Here is a 14,792-nt window from a genome sequence, read left to right as displayed (position 1 = left end):
CTTGCTCCTTCTTCCATTCAAAAGCTTTATTTTTCCTTGTTAGCTCGTGGAGACTATGGGCTAAGCTGGCAAAATTTGGTACAAATCGGCGGTAATATGTGCACAGCCCAAGGAAACTTCTCAATTCATGCAGATTCTGTGGTCTTGGCCAATCCTTTACTGCCTCTATCTTTTCATTTGCTGTACAGACACCTTCTGTCGTTACCTTGTGGCCCAAATAATTTACTTCCTTTTTAAACAGCGTACACTTTTTGGGACTTAACTTCAGACCAGCGCCAGCTATTCTCTGGAAAACTTCCTCCAAGTTTTTAAGATGTTCACCAAAACTCTTGCCCAATACGATGATGTCGTCCAGGTACACCAAGCATGTTTTCCAATGTAGTCCTTTCAGTACCTGGTCCATGAGTCTCCCGAAAGTAGCTGGTGCATTACAAAGTCCAAAAGGCATCACTGTAAATTGCCAAAGACCATCACCGACACTGAAGGCTGTTTTCTCTTTATCTTCCTCCTTCACCTCAACTTGCCAGTAGCCGCTTTTCAAGTCCAGTGTGGAAAACCATTTCGTACCAGATAGCGAGTCCAGAGTGTCGTCAATTCTTGGCAACGGGTAGCTATCCTTTTTCGTAACGTCATTCAACTTTCGATAGTCCACGCAAAACCTCATTTTTCCATCCTTCTTCGTTACAAATACTACCGGTGAGCTCCATGGACTAGCTGATGGTTCGATGACGCCGCTGTCACTCATTTCTTGTATGATTTGACTCACAACTTCCCGCTTCGCCAGTGGAACACTACGTGGAGCTTAACGGATCGGCCTCGCATCTCCAGTGTCAATTTGATGTTTCACAACATTGGTGCGGCCTGGTTTGGAACCATCCTGGTCAAATATGTTCGCGTATTTTATGAGCAGTTATTTTGCCTTACTCTGATAGGCTTCCTCTAGCCCATGCGTTCATGCCGTGATATCATTTGAAAGATCAGTATTACTAGATGAAACGTGTTCCTGGAGCTGTTCACAGTTAATAACTACTTCGGCCTCATGGAATCTTCCCAAAATAGCTCCTTTGGTCAAACTGAATGGTGACTTGAACTCATTGAGTACTCTTACCGGAATGCATCCATCTTGTTTTGTCATAGCCAGGGTTTTTCCTACAAGTATGTTCAGTGCTGATTTATTTGCTGCTTCGACAACCCACAATTTGTTTGTCCCACAATCTCCATCAACCTTTGCCCAGATGACTGCTTCTGATTTTGGTGGTATTTGCTGACTCTCTTCCACCAGCACTCGTTTACTGCTGTAGCCTCTCTCGTAGCCGAAATTAAGTGGCACATCCATGTTCTTATATCGCATCGTCTTGCTTTGCATATCGATTTTGATGCCTTGGTTGATTAAGAAGTCCACTCCAATTATGATTTCATCAACAATACCTGCCACTATAAAATTGTGTAGTACCGTGACGTTTCCAATTGCTACTTCACATTCTACTTCTCCAATTACCTGGGTGTCTTCTCCAGTGGCTGTACGCAATATTGCTCCATGCAATGGTCTTATCTTCTTGTTGACTAAATGCGCTCGAATGATGGAATGAGATGCACCCGTATCTACAGTCAGTAAACGTTCCTTTCCATCCACATGTCCTCCGACAGTAAGATTGCTCGACCTTCTTCCAATTTGTGAGATAGAGATTATGGGGCATTCAATTGAGGGAGTCAGCTGTCGCCCCTTGCTGCTGACTCGCTTTAGTTTAACGATTGAGTGGATTTGGAGATTTGCTCGTCTCCTTCAGCTCTGCGTTTACGGCCACCCACATTGTTGGAACTATTGGAATTGCTACTGCAATGACGTGCAATGTGACCTGGGTTACCGCACTTGAAACATTTCATAACTCCGGCATTTTTCTGTTGTGATCCCTTCAGAGCTTCCAAAATTGTATCTACCCACTCTGGCCTTTCTACTTCCACACGATGAGCTTTGTATGCTGGTTTACTCAATAATGACGCCGTTTCCTGAGTCAATGCATGGGATACCGTTTCAGAAAATGTTTGCTTTGGGTTCGCGTATGTGGCTCGCTTCGTTTCGACGTCCCGTATGCCATTTATAAAGCTCTGAATCTTCACTCTTTCCGTGTATTCCACGGGTGCATCCACATTTGCAAGATGAGCCAAAGTCTCGTTAGCTTTTTGGTAGCGGTTTTGCAATTCTATTTGAAATATCTGTTTCCTGTGTTCGCTTCCGTATCGCCGTTCTACAGCAGCCATCAATGCGTCATAACTGTTCCGTTCGTACTCTGGAATAGTCTGTAAGATTTCGGCAGCTGGTCCTTTCAATGCTACGAAGAGCGCGGCAAATTTATCTTCCACATTCCAGTTGTTCACTGCTGCGGTCTTCTCAAACTGTAGCTTAAAGACCTGGAAAGGAACAGAACCGTCAAAGGATGGTGTTTTTACCTTTGGATTACTCGCTGAAACTGCTGGACGATTTAATTTTAACTGCTCCATACGGCCATTCAAATCATCGACTTCTGCCTGAAATTGAGCGATTTTTGCATCCTGCGCTTCCAGCTTTGATGTTACCCTTGCTTCCTGTGCTTCTAACTGTGAAGACATTTGTGCCACCTGTAATGATAAGCGCTCTTCTTGTTCTTCCATCTTTGATGTTATGCATGTCTCCTGCGATTCCAGTTGGGATGCCATATATGTCTTCTGTTCTTCAAGTTGTGAAGAAATTTGTGTTTCCTGTGCTTCAATCTTCGATGTTATTCGGTTCTCCTGCTTTTCCATCTTGGATGTTATACGGTTCTCCTGCGATTCCATATATGTTTGCTGTTCTGCCAGTTGAGATGACACTGTCGATGTTTGAGCAGATATTGCAGCTAAAATCATGTTCAAGTCTGTACTGGTAACCGCGTGCGATGTTTCGTTTTTCTCTTCAATTTTTGTTGTCTCCTCGCTATCAAGATGAAAGACATGCTCTTCCACATCAATTCCTTCTGCTTCCATTGCCTCTCGTAGCCGTGCCTGAAGTTCAAGTTTAACGCCGCTTGTATTCAATCCACGGGTCTCCAACTCCTTCTTTAGTTGCTGGATCTTCAATTCACTGAACTTTGCCATGTCCTTGTTGTGCTTTGGAATTTATTCAACAATTCCTCTTCTGACACCAATTGTAACGAATTAGCTGCAAATCCTCTTATTTGCAATCCTCTGCTAAGTTCGAATCACTTGAACTGTTGAATAAATAACTCCAATATTGAATGATGGAAAAATGGCCTTTATTAAGTACTTTACAATAACACTTATACTTTGCTACTCGCTGGCTTAATAACCAAACTGATTGATAACTCAAATGAAACTCTACTATTGGCCGCCAGATCGCGTGCTTAATCAAACTGATTGATAGCTCAACTCAAACTGAATTACTTCTTACTTGCTTACCCCGCTTTTATAGTTTACGCTGCATACTTCTAGGCTCTTCGATTTCCAGAACTTACTAGTTGTTTCGGCTACAAAATCGCCAGCCACAACTACGTGCACAAATTATTGCTCTCTCTTGTGACAACTCAGATAAGATATATTATTATTTATTCGTTTATGTAGAAACATAATGATTGAAGTATTGATGTGAATGTTTGTAGTTTACAGTCTCTCGCGCGCATATAGGCGTATAAGTAAATGCATCTGTGTGTGACATCTCTCTGGGCTGCCTTATATATTTGTATACTGGATTTGATTATTAACGTAAATACTGCTTGGCATGGCCTTAGCATCGCCTTAGTGATGGGATAATTTAGTGATGCTAATATCCGTGACAATATTATAAATGGGAAAGTTTGGATGCTTGTATGTTTCTATGTTTGTATGTTTGTATGTTTTTATGTTTGAATGTTTGTCCAGACGTTTGTCTTTGTGACACAATCACGCAAGAACGGCTGGACGGATTTGGATGAAATTTGGCACACATATAGCCAATACTCTAAAAGGATCTACTAGCTATATTTTTTTTGAAAAGGGGGGAGGTACCCGCCCCCTAGGATCAATTATAATTTAATTATTGTATTTTTTCCTATATGTGACTGAATCACGCCAGAACGGCTTCACGGATTTTGATGAAATTTGGAACACAGACAATATTCTACTGGCGAAATTTTTTTCGAACATGGAAAGGGGGGCGAAGGTCCCACGACCCCATCGAATAATTACTTTTTAATAATTTTTACACATTATAACTTTACGTATACTGGCCTTCACCAATATCACAGACTCAAGGGGTCAAATAAGTCGAGGGCTTACAAAGTAAGCAGTGACATACTCCGCCCCCCCCCCCCTTTATCTCCCCCTCTGGTATAAAATCTATAAATTGTTATAACTCAATATAAATTTTCTCCTAAATCAATAGTTTTTGGTATCTGGCACATACAGATCGAGATCTAGACAATTTTGGAGGAACGATCAGTGGTCCTCTCCTTTTACTCCCGCCATCCGCCCTCCTTCAATTGTTTTTATTAGCGCGCTTTTATTAGCTTTACCTGTATGTTTCTATGTAACTTTTCATTCGCTCCAATGCGCCTGCTGCCTTATTAACATGGTTTTATAATTAGCTTCACCTTATTTGTAATCCGGTAAGGGTCATATCGAGGCGCTTCCGGTATCATTTCTGATGGTTTTCGGGATCGGTCCGGGATCCCGCCGGGGTAATTTCGGGACTTTTTCGGGACTATTTCGGGATCATTTTGGGACCCTTCCGGGATCATTTTGGGACCCTTCCGGGATCATTTCTGTATAGTTTACGGGATCCGTCCGGGATGCCGTCGGGGTACTTTCGGGATCATTTGCGTACCTTCGAGAGATAAATTCTTGATGGCTTCCGAGATCATTACGGGACTTTTTCGGAATCATTTGGGATCCCTTCCGGCATCATTTCTGGATGGTTTTCGGGATTTGTCCGGGATCCCGTGGGGTTATTTCGGGACCTTTTCGGGGCTAATACGGGATCATTTGGGGATCCTCTAGGGGTCGTTTCGTGACTTTTACTGTATTATTTCGGGATCATTTGGGGACCCTTCCGGCATAATTTCTTGATGGTTTGCCGGATCCATCAGGGTCATTTAGGCAACATTTTGGGATCATTTGGGGACCCTTCCGAGATCATTTCTGGATCCGTCCGGGATGCCGTAGGAGCCATTTCGGGATTTTTTGTTACTTTTCCGGGATAGTTTATGGACCCTTCCGGAATCATTTCTTGATCTGTGCGGGATCCCATCTGGGTCATTTCCGGACTATTTTGGGATCATTTTGGGATCCTTCCGGAATAATTTCTGTATGGCTTTCGCGATCCGTCGTGGATCCCCTCGGAGCCATTTCGGAACTTTTTCTGGGGTATGTCGGGGTCATTTGGGGACTTTTTCGGGATCATTTGGGGGTTCTTCCGGCATCATTTCTGGATGGTTTTTGGGATTCGTCCGGGATCCCGTCGGGGTCATTTCGGGACTTTTGCTCGACTAATACGGGATCATTTGGGGACCCTTTCGGCATCATTTCTGGATAGTTTTCGGGATGCGTCCGGGATGCCGACGAGGTCATTTCAGGACTATTTCGGGATCATTTGGGATACCTACCGGCATCATTTCTGGATGGTTTTTGGGATTCGTCCGGGATCCCGTCGGGGTCATTTCGGGACTTTTTCTCGACTAATACGGGATCATTTGCGGACCCTTTCGGCATCATTTCTGGATAGTTGTCGGGATCCGTTCGGGATCCCGTCACGGTCATTTCGGGACTATTAGGGGATCATTTGAGGACCTTTCCGGAATCATTTCTGGATAGTTTTCGGAATCCTTTCGGGATCCCGTCAGGGTCATTTCGGGACTTTTTCGGGATCATTTAAGGGTGGCTTTCAGGATTCGTCCGGGAATCCGTCAGGGTAATTTCTGGGTTTTTCCGTGACTATTTCGGGATCTGTCCGGAATGCCGTCAGGGTCATTTTGGGACTATTAGGTGATCATTTGAGGACCTTTCCGGCATCACTTCTGGATGGTTTTCGGTATCCGTTCAGGATCCTGTGGGAATAATTGCGCGACTTTTTCGGGATTATTTGGGGTCCCTTCCGGCATCATTTCTGGATGGTTTTTGGGATTCGTCCGGCAACCCGCCGGGTCATTTCGGGACTTTTTCTCGACTAATACGGGATCATTTGCGGGCCCTTTCGGCATCATTTCTAGATAGTTTTCGTGATCCTTTCGGGGTCCTGTCAGGGTCATTTCGGGACTTTTTCGGGATCATTTAAGGATGGCTTTCAGGATTCGTCCGGGAACCCGTTAAGGTAATTTCTGGACTTTTCCGAGACTATTTCGGGATCATTTTGGGACCTTTCCAAGATCATTTCTGGATAGATTTCGGGATCAGTCCGGGATGCCGTCAGGATCATTTTGGGACTATTAGGTGATCATTTGAGGACCTTTCCGGCATCACTTCTGGATGGCTTTCGGTATCCCTTCAGGATCCCGTCGGAATAATTGCGGGACATTTTCGGGATAATTTGGGGTCCCTTTCGGCATCATTTCTGGATGGTTTTTGGGATTCGTCCGGCATCCCGCCGGGTCATTTCGGGACTTTTTCTCGACTAATACGGGATCATTTGCGGGCCCTTTCAGTATCATTTCTGGATAGTTGTCGGGATCCGTTCGGGATCCCGTCAGGGTCTTTTTGGAACTATTAGGAGATCATTTGAGGACCTCTCCGGCATCATTTCTGGATAGTTTTAGAGATAATTTCGGGGTCCCATCAGGGTCATTTCGGGACTTTTTCGGCATCATTTAAGATTGATTTTCAGGATTCGCCCGAGATCCCGTCAGGGTAATTACTGGACTTTTCCGATACTATTTCGGAATCATTTTGGGACCATCCCAAGATCATTTCTGGATGGATTTCGGGATCTGTCCGGGATGCCGTCAGGGTCATTTTGGGACTATTAGGTGATCATTTGAGAACCTTTCCCGCATCACTTCTGGATGGTTTTCGGCATCCGTTCAGGATCCCGTCGGAATCATTGCGGGACTTTTTCGGGATCATTTGGGGTCCCTCCCAAGATCATTTCTGGATGGATTTCGGCATCTGTCCGGAATCCTGTCAGGGTCATTTAAGGATGCGTTCGAGATCCCGTCAGGGTCATTTCGGGACTTCTTCGGGACTATATCGGGATCATTTCTGGATGGTTTTCGGGACCCGTCCAGGGCCCCTTAAGGGTTATTTCGGGACTATTGGGTGATCATTCAAGGACCTTTCCGGCATCACTTCTGGATGATTTTCGGTATCCGTTCGGGATCCCGTCGGAATCATTGCGGGACTCTTTCGGAATCATTTGTGATCCCTTCCGGCATCATTTCTGGATGGTTTTCGGGATTTGTCCGGGATCCCGTCGGGGTTATTTCGGGATATTTTCGGGGCTAATACGGGATCATTTGGGGATCCTCTATGGGTCGTTTCGTGACTTTTTCTGTATTATTTCGGGATCATTTGGGGACCCTTCCGGCATAATTTCTTGATGGTTTGCCTGATCCATCAGGGTCATTTCGGAACCTTTTCGGGATCATTTTGGAACACCTTCAGGGATCATTTTTGTGTGGTTCTCTGGATACGTCTAGAATCATGTCGTTGTCATTTCGGGTTTTTTTGGGACTATTCCGAGAATTTTTGCAGACCCTTCCAGGGCATTTCTGGATGGTTTTCGGGATCCGTCCGCGATAGCGTGGGGGTAATTTCGTAGCTTTTCTGGATAATTTCGGGATCATTTGGGATCCTATCAGGTTATCAGCTCATTTAGTTCTTTTTTTTACTCAATTACAAAAATAAAATGCATTAGACAGAAAACAAAATTTTAAACAGATAACTTGATAAGCAGGCTAACGCGAATAGCCCATATATTTAAATTGCTCCTTGCGGACGGGGCCGCGGGTAAAGGATAGTACTTCTATATTTCTAATAGAAAATGCTCGCAATGTGTTTTGAATTCGAAATCAGAACAAGACAGCCTATAAAATTTGTGTGATTGTAACAGCATAAGTGTGACAAGAACAAATTTAAATTTAGGTAAATTCGATTATCGAAATTTGTATTCAATACAAAACAAAAACGTTTAAACAGCAACATACCGGCACTCTGATATTTGGGAATGTACCCAGCCTTTTGTAGCAATATAGGAGTATAACATATATGAAAGAAATTAAAAATTTGGTGATTGGCGCTTTTTTTAAATTAAAATTGCCAATAAATCAGCTGTAAAATTATTTGTGTACTCTTTTATTTACAAATATTTTACCACCTGCTTTGCATAATCAGTATCGTTCTGACATTTAACAACAGTAGTGGGCCCTGGCTTGAAACCACCCTTGCATTCTTTGTGGAAAATTCTTTCTTTGAGTTTGCCAATGCCAGTATTTTTCCCGCAGGTGCCTTCGGTTTTCATTTGTTTGATCCATTCGTTCCACCAACCTTTGCCCGATCTACTGTCTTTGACTTTTGTGGCGTTTGTCGAATCTCCTCCACCAGCACTCGCTTACTGCTGAACCCTTTCTCTAAACTGAAGTTAAGTGGGAAATCCTTGTTCTTATAGCGCATACTCCTTCTTTGCATGTCGATCCTGATGCCATGATCAACTAAGAAGTCCACTCCCAATACGACTTCATCAACGATCTCCGCCACAACGAATTTGTGTAGAACCGTGCCCTTTCCAATTAAGACCTAACATGCCACTTCTCCCTGGACTTGGTTATATTCGCCAGTGACCGGTTATACTCCAAGTAATGGCTTTAATCTCCTGTTGACCAAATCAGATGGGATCAAGGAATCAAATGCGCCCGTATCCACAGTCAGTACACGCTCCTTGCCATTAACATATACTCCAACGGTAAGACTGCTCGATTTTCTTCCGATTTGTGATACAGAGATAACGGGACATTCAATAGCTGGAGCTAGCTCTCGATTTTTACATCTGACTCGCTCTTGTCCATCTTCTCCAGCTTTGTGCTTAAGACCAACCATGCTGTTGGAACCACTAGAATCAAGATCGCAATTACGTGCAATATGACCTGGCTTTCTGAATTCGATTACTCTGTCACTCCGCTTTCCTTTCCGCGCGATCCTTTCAGCGCTTCCAATATTTTTTTCACCCAGTCTGGCCTTCCTACTTCCATACGGCGTGCTTTGAAAGCTGGCTTATATAAAAGCGATGTTGTTTCCTGAGTCAGTGCATGGGATACCGTTTCAGCAAATGTTAGATTTGGATTCGGATTCGCATATGTAGCTAGTTTCGTTTCGACATCCCACATACCAATTATAAAGCTCTGAATTTTAACCCTCTGGGTGTATTCCACGGGTGCGTCTGCAATTGCGAAATGAGCCAATCTTTCAATAACCGGAGCAAACTCCTGCAAAGTCTCATTAGCTTTTTGATAGCGGTTTTGCAACTATATTTGATATATTTGCTTCCTGTGTTCGCTCTCGTATCGCCTCTTTAGAGCGCTCGTAGTTGTTCTGCTCTACTTCGGGAATAGTCTGTAGGATTTCAGCAGCAGATCCTTTCAATACTACGAATAGTGCAGCATCTTTATCTTCAGCATTCCAGTTGTTCACTGTTGCGGTCTTCTCAAACTGAAGCTTAAACTCCTGGAAAGGAACAGTACCATGAAAGAATGGTGTTTTTACCTTTGGATTACTCGCTGAAACTGCTGGGCGATTTAGTTGCAACTCGTTATTATTATGGATCTATTGTATACTGCCCTAAAACCAGATTAAATACGGAAAAGCACACATACCCCACTAATTAAGTTATATTTGTTCTCAGAAATGGTTTTGCCGGCTCGAGGTCAAATGTTGATTTTATAATAAAAACAACAAAGTTTTAATTTTGTGTTCCGATATATTTCGATTACAACCTTCTGTAATCATCTTCAAGGGAAATTTTTTTTCAGTCAGTAGAAAGCTCCGCGTCAAACAGAACGGACGTGTAAAACAAAATTTCCCTTGAAGATGATTACCGAAGGTTGTAATCGAAATATATCCGAACACAAAATTGAAACTTTGTTGTTTTTATTCGTTGTTGTTTTGTTCGTCACTGCCTGTGGTGTTCCGTTTTTCTCTTCCATTTTTGTTGTCGTCTCGTCGCTATCATACGTCGATAAAAGACATACTCTTCAACATTGATTCCTTCTGACTCCATAGCTTCACTTAGTCGTGTTTCATTTCCAGTAGTATTCAATCCACGGAGTTCCAATTCCCTTTTTAGTTGCTGGATCTTCAATTCCATCAAATTCATCGCAACTGATTCAGCTATATGTTATACCCTATGGCCATCAGAGCGTTGCGTCTCCGCTTTTCGGTACACCCTGTTGCTGTAGCTAGTTGTTTAACCACAGCCGCTAGATGGGTCTCCTAAGCATTATCTAAGCGAAGATACGCGTTTTTTTACACGCGCAAACGAAACGTATACGCGCGTGTTAAAAAACACGGCTGATATAAAACAGCTGTTATTCCGGTGAATATTTCCTTCCCATGAATTTCCATGCACCATAATGTTCCTTATTGAATACAATGCCTTTGTACTTGCTCATGCCGTGCTTTCCAGCCTTTGCTTTAACTGTTGTGTGTTTGTACATTTGTTTGTGGTCACCTGATTCTAATGTTGTGTTTTGCTTTGCCGAATGCTTCTGCCTTCTGTAGTATGGCGTGCGTTGGTGTGTTGTATGCTAGTGCGTAAATATGTATAGCGAAATTTCAATTAGTAGCGGCGCTTATTTTGACGACTTGCTGCTGATCTCCGTTCACTTAAGTTATTATGTATGTTGTATTTGTAGCTGGTTGTATTGGATTTTGTGTGTGCAAAGGGTTGATTGACCGCTGCATTTTTAAGTTTTGTGCGTATCTACCTCCCTTCCAAATATTCAATGCGTGTTAGGGTGATCCTATATTTAAAATTTGTTTGCGAAAATGTAAATATTTTGCTTGCGTGCAAAAGTGCGCAAGTCGAATTTGTCCTTCAATTTAATAATTATCAATTCAATGTACAACAGAATACATGTATTTATGGTATAATTCATAAAGGTATACTGTATATTTCTGGTGCTTCGTATAAAATGTATAAGTGATAAATTCAAATATTATTATATATTTCAAGTTATTTCAAAATGTATGTTCTTTAGAAAAATGTAACGATATGTGTATGTTGTGAGGATACAAAGTCCTCGGCTTTGGGGTCCTCACAATTCTTTCTAGCTCCCTGTCCTTCTTCTTCCCTCGCTCCATCTATCACCATTTTTCTAACTTTATCTAGCTCTACCTATTTCTCCTTCCACCGTTTTACATATCTCTAGCTCTCTTTATGCTTCTCCATACCTTATTCCCTGTCCAAGTGCGGGTACTAGTCCCAGACTTAATCCTATCCCAAGTCCCAGTGTTAGTTTCAGTCAAAGTCCCAGAGGGTGGTAGGCATAAAAAATTTTGTCAAGAAAAAAAATTAAGAGCCTGTTCACAAAAATTCATGAGAATCGGTCGAGCCGTTTCGAAAGAATACAACCACAAAAACAGTGACACGAGAATTTTATATATTAGATCGCTGTTCTGTTCTTTCTAGACCGATTGAAATTTTGGAGTTAAGTTGAAAAGTTAAAATCTATCCGAAGTATCCATAATCGATAGAAAATAAAAATCTCGCTTGTTGCGCAGTCAAATACCCATATATGCATTTATGACAAAATATTGCAAACTATCCCATAGTACGCTATTGAACTATACTATAAATAAACCAAAACAGCCTATACTTTAATCAGTCTAAATTTGCTTGAACAGCAGCAATATGAAATTGTTGATAGCTTTGTCGCTCCTACTATGCGTCACCTCGGCGTTTGAAAATCGGGGGTCTATGGCGCAAAAGGTAGCTGTAAGTTCACGTATAGCAAATGGTCAAACGGCTGGTGCTAATGATTTTCCTTATCAAGTTGGTTTGTCGTTATTTGATGGTAAAAATGAGGCCTTTTGTGGTGGATCTCTAATAAACAAAAAATGGGTGCTGACGGCTGCTCATTGTACATTTGAGTAAGTTTTGAATTATATGTAATGTACGTTTTAGGGTGTGAGGCAATTGGGGAAAAGAAAAATTAATAAGTTAATCACCCAACAACGTACTGTCCATACGCAATCAGATTTAGTAAATCCTTTCAATTTCAGTGCTATTAGTGGGACTGTATACTTAGGCAGCATCACTCTCTTAGATCCTATTGTAAGCCGAGAAGTGGACAAATGTAACATTAAAGTTCATGAGGCATTCGATATGGAAACTCTTTTTAATGATATAGCTTTGATCAAGATTGCATCTGTAACATATTCAGATGCCATTCAACCGGTGTCCCTACCAAAATGTGCTTCAAGCTATGACACTTATATTGGTGAACCTGTAATGGCTTCTGGATGGGGTCATACCTCTGATAAAGCCGCAACGTATTCACCTGTTTTAAAGTTTGCCAATATGAAAGTGGTCTCGAACGAAGTATGTGCTCATGAATATACTCATATCGTTACCGAAATGTTGTGTACTTCCACTGTCAATCGTATTGGAACTTGTTATGGTGATTCTGGTGGTCCATTGGTGTTGGCATCTTCAAAGCAACAAATCGGTATTATATCTTTTCACTCACTGCATGGATGTGATGCTGGTAAACCAGCTGGGCATACTCGTGTCACTTCCTACTTGGATTGGATTCAAAGAACTATGGAGCGTACGCTTAATTAAAAAAAGTGATTGTGTTTTTAAAACATATTGACCTCAAAATTATTAATTATAAGTATGAGTCATCACGGCACCCTTGCATATATATCTGGATTCTCGGCATAACCGAAAAAGTCACGTTTTTATCGAAATTGAAGTACTTAATGCGCGATAGCTTCTAAAATAACTTTGCCACTTGGCCTCAAAATAATGCGGACGTCGATTAGAACGTTTTATATTTTAATGGTGTCATTCCTAATTTATATAAAAAGTATGTGTTCAAACGTATTTGTGCATACCATGAATCATTGCAAGCCTGGATCCCTAAAAAGAACTAAAGTTTTAGCATAAAAAAAGTCATGTTACTTCAAATTACATAAGAAGATTGGTTTACATTCGGATTACGTTCGTTATGCTAAACTGTATCATCACAAGTATTTTGAACTCAATAAAAAGTGCTATAAAGCTTACTTCTGTAAAATGAGAACGAAAATTATTTGCAAGACATTTTATGGTTTGTAAATTCTATGGGAGGATAAAGAGTTTTCCTTACGCTATGAAGCTTAAAGATAACATTTCTTACTATAATATCAGTTTTATTAGATGTGTGTATATAGAAAAGAGATGTACGTAAGCTACATTTTCGATAAATATAAAATAAAACAAGTAAGGAATGCTAAGTTCGGGTGTAACCGAACATTACATACCCAGCTGAGAGTTTTGGAGACAAAATAGGGGAAAATCACCATGTAGGAAAATTAACCTATGGTAACCCTGAAATGTGTTTGTATGACATGGGTATCAAATGAAAGGTGGTAATGAGTATTTTAAAAGGGAGTGATCCTTAGTTCTATAGGTGGACGCCTTTTCGAGATAGCGCCATAAAGGTGGACCATGGGTGACTCTAGAATTTTTTTGTACGATATGGGTATCAAACGAAAGGTGTTAATGAGTATTTAAAAAGGGAATGGGTCTTAGTTCTATAGGTGGACGCCTTTTCGAGATATCGCCATAAAGGTGGACCAGGGGTGACTCTAGAATTTGTTTGTACGATATGGGTATCAATGGAAAGGGCTTAATGGCTACTTTAAAAGGGAGTGCGCCTTAGTTCTATAGTTGATCGCCTTTTCGAAATATCGATATAAAAGTAGACCAGTAGCGGAATTCACTAACTTTTTTAACGATATTTGCCACCGCTTTGTTTGCGAATCGATAACTATAACGATTTCGTTATTCAGTAACTATTTTGCATCGATATTCGTTAATCGACGATCAGCTGTGTTTTTAAATAAACGGCAAGTGAATTAACTGGCTGCGTTAAAAATCACGAAATTTATATTTCTGTCAATTTTCAAACACGAAAAGTTGCTTTATTTATAAATCAAATGGGATTTGAGAACTTGCGTACATTTTATCACAAGATGAAGAGTTACTGAGTCCCTCGCCAGCGGACAGATGCCTTCTTAGAGAAGTAGATAACCAATTCCACCTGAATGCAATGGAGTTTCGAAAGCTGTACCGATTAACCCCACACTTGGCTCATGATATTATTTCTCAACTTGATGGTCATTTAAGGGGTACAAGAAAAACTGCGATATCAACATAGAAAAACAGGTAAATCATGAAATTTCATATATTTTCAATTGAACACTATTATACAAATTTCAGGTTCTAACTGCTTTACGCTTCTTTGCAACTGATTGTTATCAACTGCCCGTTGGAGAACAATGGGGCATATCAATGAGCCAGTCGTCTGTAAGCCGCTGTATACATCACGTAACAAATGCTATCAAACCATTCTTTTTTTTCGATAAAGTAAAGTTTCCAATGACTCAAATAGAGCGGCAAGCTGCGAAAGAAATTTTTTCTTCGTCACCTGCACCATTTGTGGGAGGTACTAATGGGGCTATTGATTGCACTCATGTGTCGATCATGAGCCCCAGAAATCATGAAGAGGCATATGTGGATCACCATGGATACCATTCAATAAATGTACAAATGGTAAAAGCAATAATTCATAGAAATGTAACGGAGCTGTAAA

At 41.4% G+C, this 14,792-nt stretch overlaps 1 protein-coding gene across 1 annotated transcript; it reads left to right on the top strand.

The window, feature by feature from the left end:
• Positions 1-11,827: 11,827 nt before the first annotated feature.
• Positions 11,828-13,223, top strand: LOC137248274 (collagenase-like). Its single transcript, XM_067779148.1, has 2 exons — positions 11,828-12,081; positions 12,214-13,223. Exons 1-2 carry the CDS (start codon positions 11,843-11,845, stop codon positions 12,773-12,775), a joined length of 801 nt encoding a protein of 266 aa, XP_067635249.1. The 5' UTR covers positions 11,828-11,842; the 3' UTR covers positions 12,776-13,223.
• Positions 13,224-14,792: the final 1,569 nt, after the last annotated feature.

The sequence above is a fragment of the Eurosta solidaginis genome, chromosome 4, assembly GCF_040869045.1.
Source record: "Eurosta solidaginis isolate ZX-2024a chromosome 4, ASM4086904v1, whole genome shotgun sequence".
NCBI classification, from domain to species: Eukaryota; Metazoa; Arthropoda; class Insecta; order Diptera; family Tephritidae; genus Eurosta; species Eurosta solidaginis.
The sequence above is the reverse complement of the archived record's forward strand: the minus strand, read 5'-3'. Positions and strand labels throughout refer to the sequence as shown.